The 1827-nt window shown below is 34.9% G+C and overlaps 1 protein-coding gene across 1 annotated transcript; it reads right to left on the reverse strand.

Annotated features, from left to right (window-relative positions):
- Window positions 1-236: 236 nt before the first annotated feature.
- LOC127161198 (ecto-ADP-ribosyltransferase 4) lies at window positions 237-1190 on the reverse strand. Its single transcript, XM_051103830.1, has 2 exons — window positions 1140-1190; window positions 237-1064 (listed from the first exon to the last, which is right to left on the reverse strand). The coding sequence occupies exons 1-2, from the start codon at window positions 1188-1190 to the stop codon at window positions 237-239; spliced, it is 879 nt and encodes a 292-aa protein (XP_050959787.1).
- Between the last annotated feature and the right edge of the window lie 637 nt (window positions 1191-1827).

Raw genomic sequence — 1827 nt, forward strand, 5'->3', positions numbered from 1 at the left:
CTATTCTTAAGTCTTTAATTTCAGTAAGTATGAAAATAATAGGAAAACAAATCCCAAATCTGACATTTTTGGCAATTAGACAATTTATTTTTTTAATTCTTTTTTAATATAAACATAAAATAAATGTTTTTATAATAACATACAATAACATCAGTTTGAAGCAAGTAAACTGGGTCACAAAAATGCATTTTCTTAAAATTACACAAACACATTTAACTGAACATCAAGGGGAACAATTATGTGTAGGTAATTAAGCAATCGATTTGTATAGAACTCCTGTAATAAAGTGAATTCAAATGACTCAACATACATTTTGAAGTATTTTCTAAGGTCTTGGTTGGATTCTTGAATAGAGCACAATTCAGGTCACTTCTTTTGCCAGAACTTTTCAACATGAACACAGTCTCACACCAGAGGTCAGGCTCATCTTTTCTTGTCCTGACAGCAGTGACTTTAAAGGTCTCATATGGAGGAATGAGTACCTCTTTCTCATCAGGAAACTTTGGGTATTTTTTCAGATCAGCACCTTCACAAGTGTAGATTTCAAAACAAGATTTAGTTCCAAAACCCTGTGCAACTGTACGATCGAGAGAGGAGGATGTGAATGAACCAAAACGAACCTCTGTGTTCAGAACATACTTATTAAATCTAACATTTGTACCACGATAAGTTGCATAGCATTTCTCTTGTGTTTTGTTCAAAATCTGTATAGCTTCTGTTAACAGAAAGTACAGTGAATACCATGTGAATGTCTTGTCATCATATTTTTGTTTACCATTACGACCAGCGCTATTGAAATCACGATAAACATTAATATCTGAGTTGGTGTACACATAAATGGCAAATACATGATTTCTTGTCAAGTTATCTTCTGGTGTTCTGGCATTCCTTTCACCATCTTGCCAAGCTTTTTTAAAATCAGGTTGGTTAGATATTTCCTTATTTAGATATTCTGTCTCTACCAGGTTTGCCATTTTCTCTCTACAGCCCTCATACTGATCATCAACTGAATTCAGTGCCATATCCAATGGAAATATCTGTCCTTCAACAGCAGCTGTGCGATCCTGCAGCAGCAGGAATCATAATGATCAATCATCAGTATTCATGTCTGTAATATTCATACTAGAACACAAGCTTACCTGTCCTAGAGCAGCTAAAATGAGAAGAAGAGCTTCAATGGTCAGCAGCATCTTGATTCAGTCAAATCCCTCAGATGATCTGGTGAAGCACAGAAACTTAAACACAACCAGAAATACAACAGCTTTTCTTTATGCTCCAGATCTTCTGAGAATGTTGCTGTATTCTTGTCAGGTTTTACAACTTCTACTCATTGTTTTTATTATTTTTCAGGTACAATGATCTGAGTAGAAGATCAGAGAAGGCAGTTGGCGACAACTGCAATCCTGTGAATGTTGGCTTTTTCATATCACTTATGGTGTGTGTGTTCTGAGACGTCACAAGTGTGATAAGAAATGACGCATAATCACATAAGGCACTACAGTCTGTCATTGTTCTCATTTCTTAAACAATAGAGTGGCTAGAATTGCTTGTTATGCCCTTCTTTCAAAAGCACAAAAGTCTAGTTTGAGTCACAGTCTAGTCCTCATCTAAATCTCTTTTATTTATCTGGATTAAATGTTAAATGCCCACATTCACTCCTTTAAAATCAATGTATAAGATGTTGTTCCATGACTTGTTTGTCCCTGACTTGTTTGTGCCTGTACTATCTTTCCTTTGTAACCTCTTTAAAAAAAAAAAGCCATTACCGACTGGACAGACATGCTTTTGGGCATAATTTCATGTTTTTTATTCATGTAATATTAAACA

This window comes from Labeo rohita, unplaced genomic scaffold, assembly GCF_022985175.1.
Source record: "Labeo rohita strain BAU-BD-2019 unplaced genomic scaffold, IGBB_LRoh.1.0 scaffold_577, whole genome shotgun sequence".
NCBI classification, from domain to species: Eukaryota; Metazoa; Chordata; class Actinopteri; order Cypriniformes; family Cyprinidae; genus Labeo; species Labeo rohita.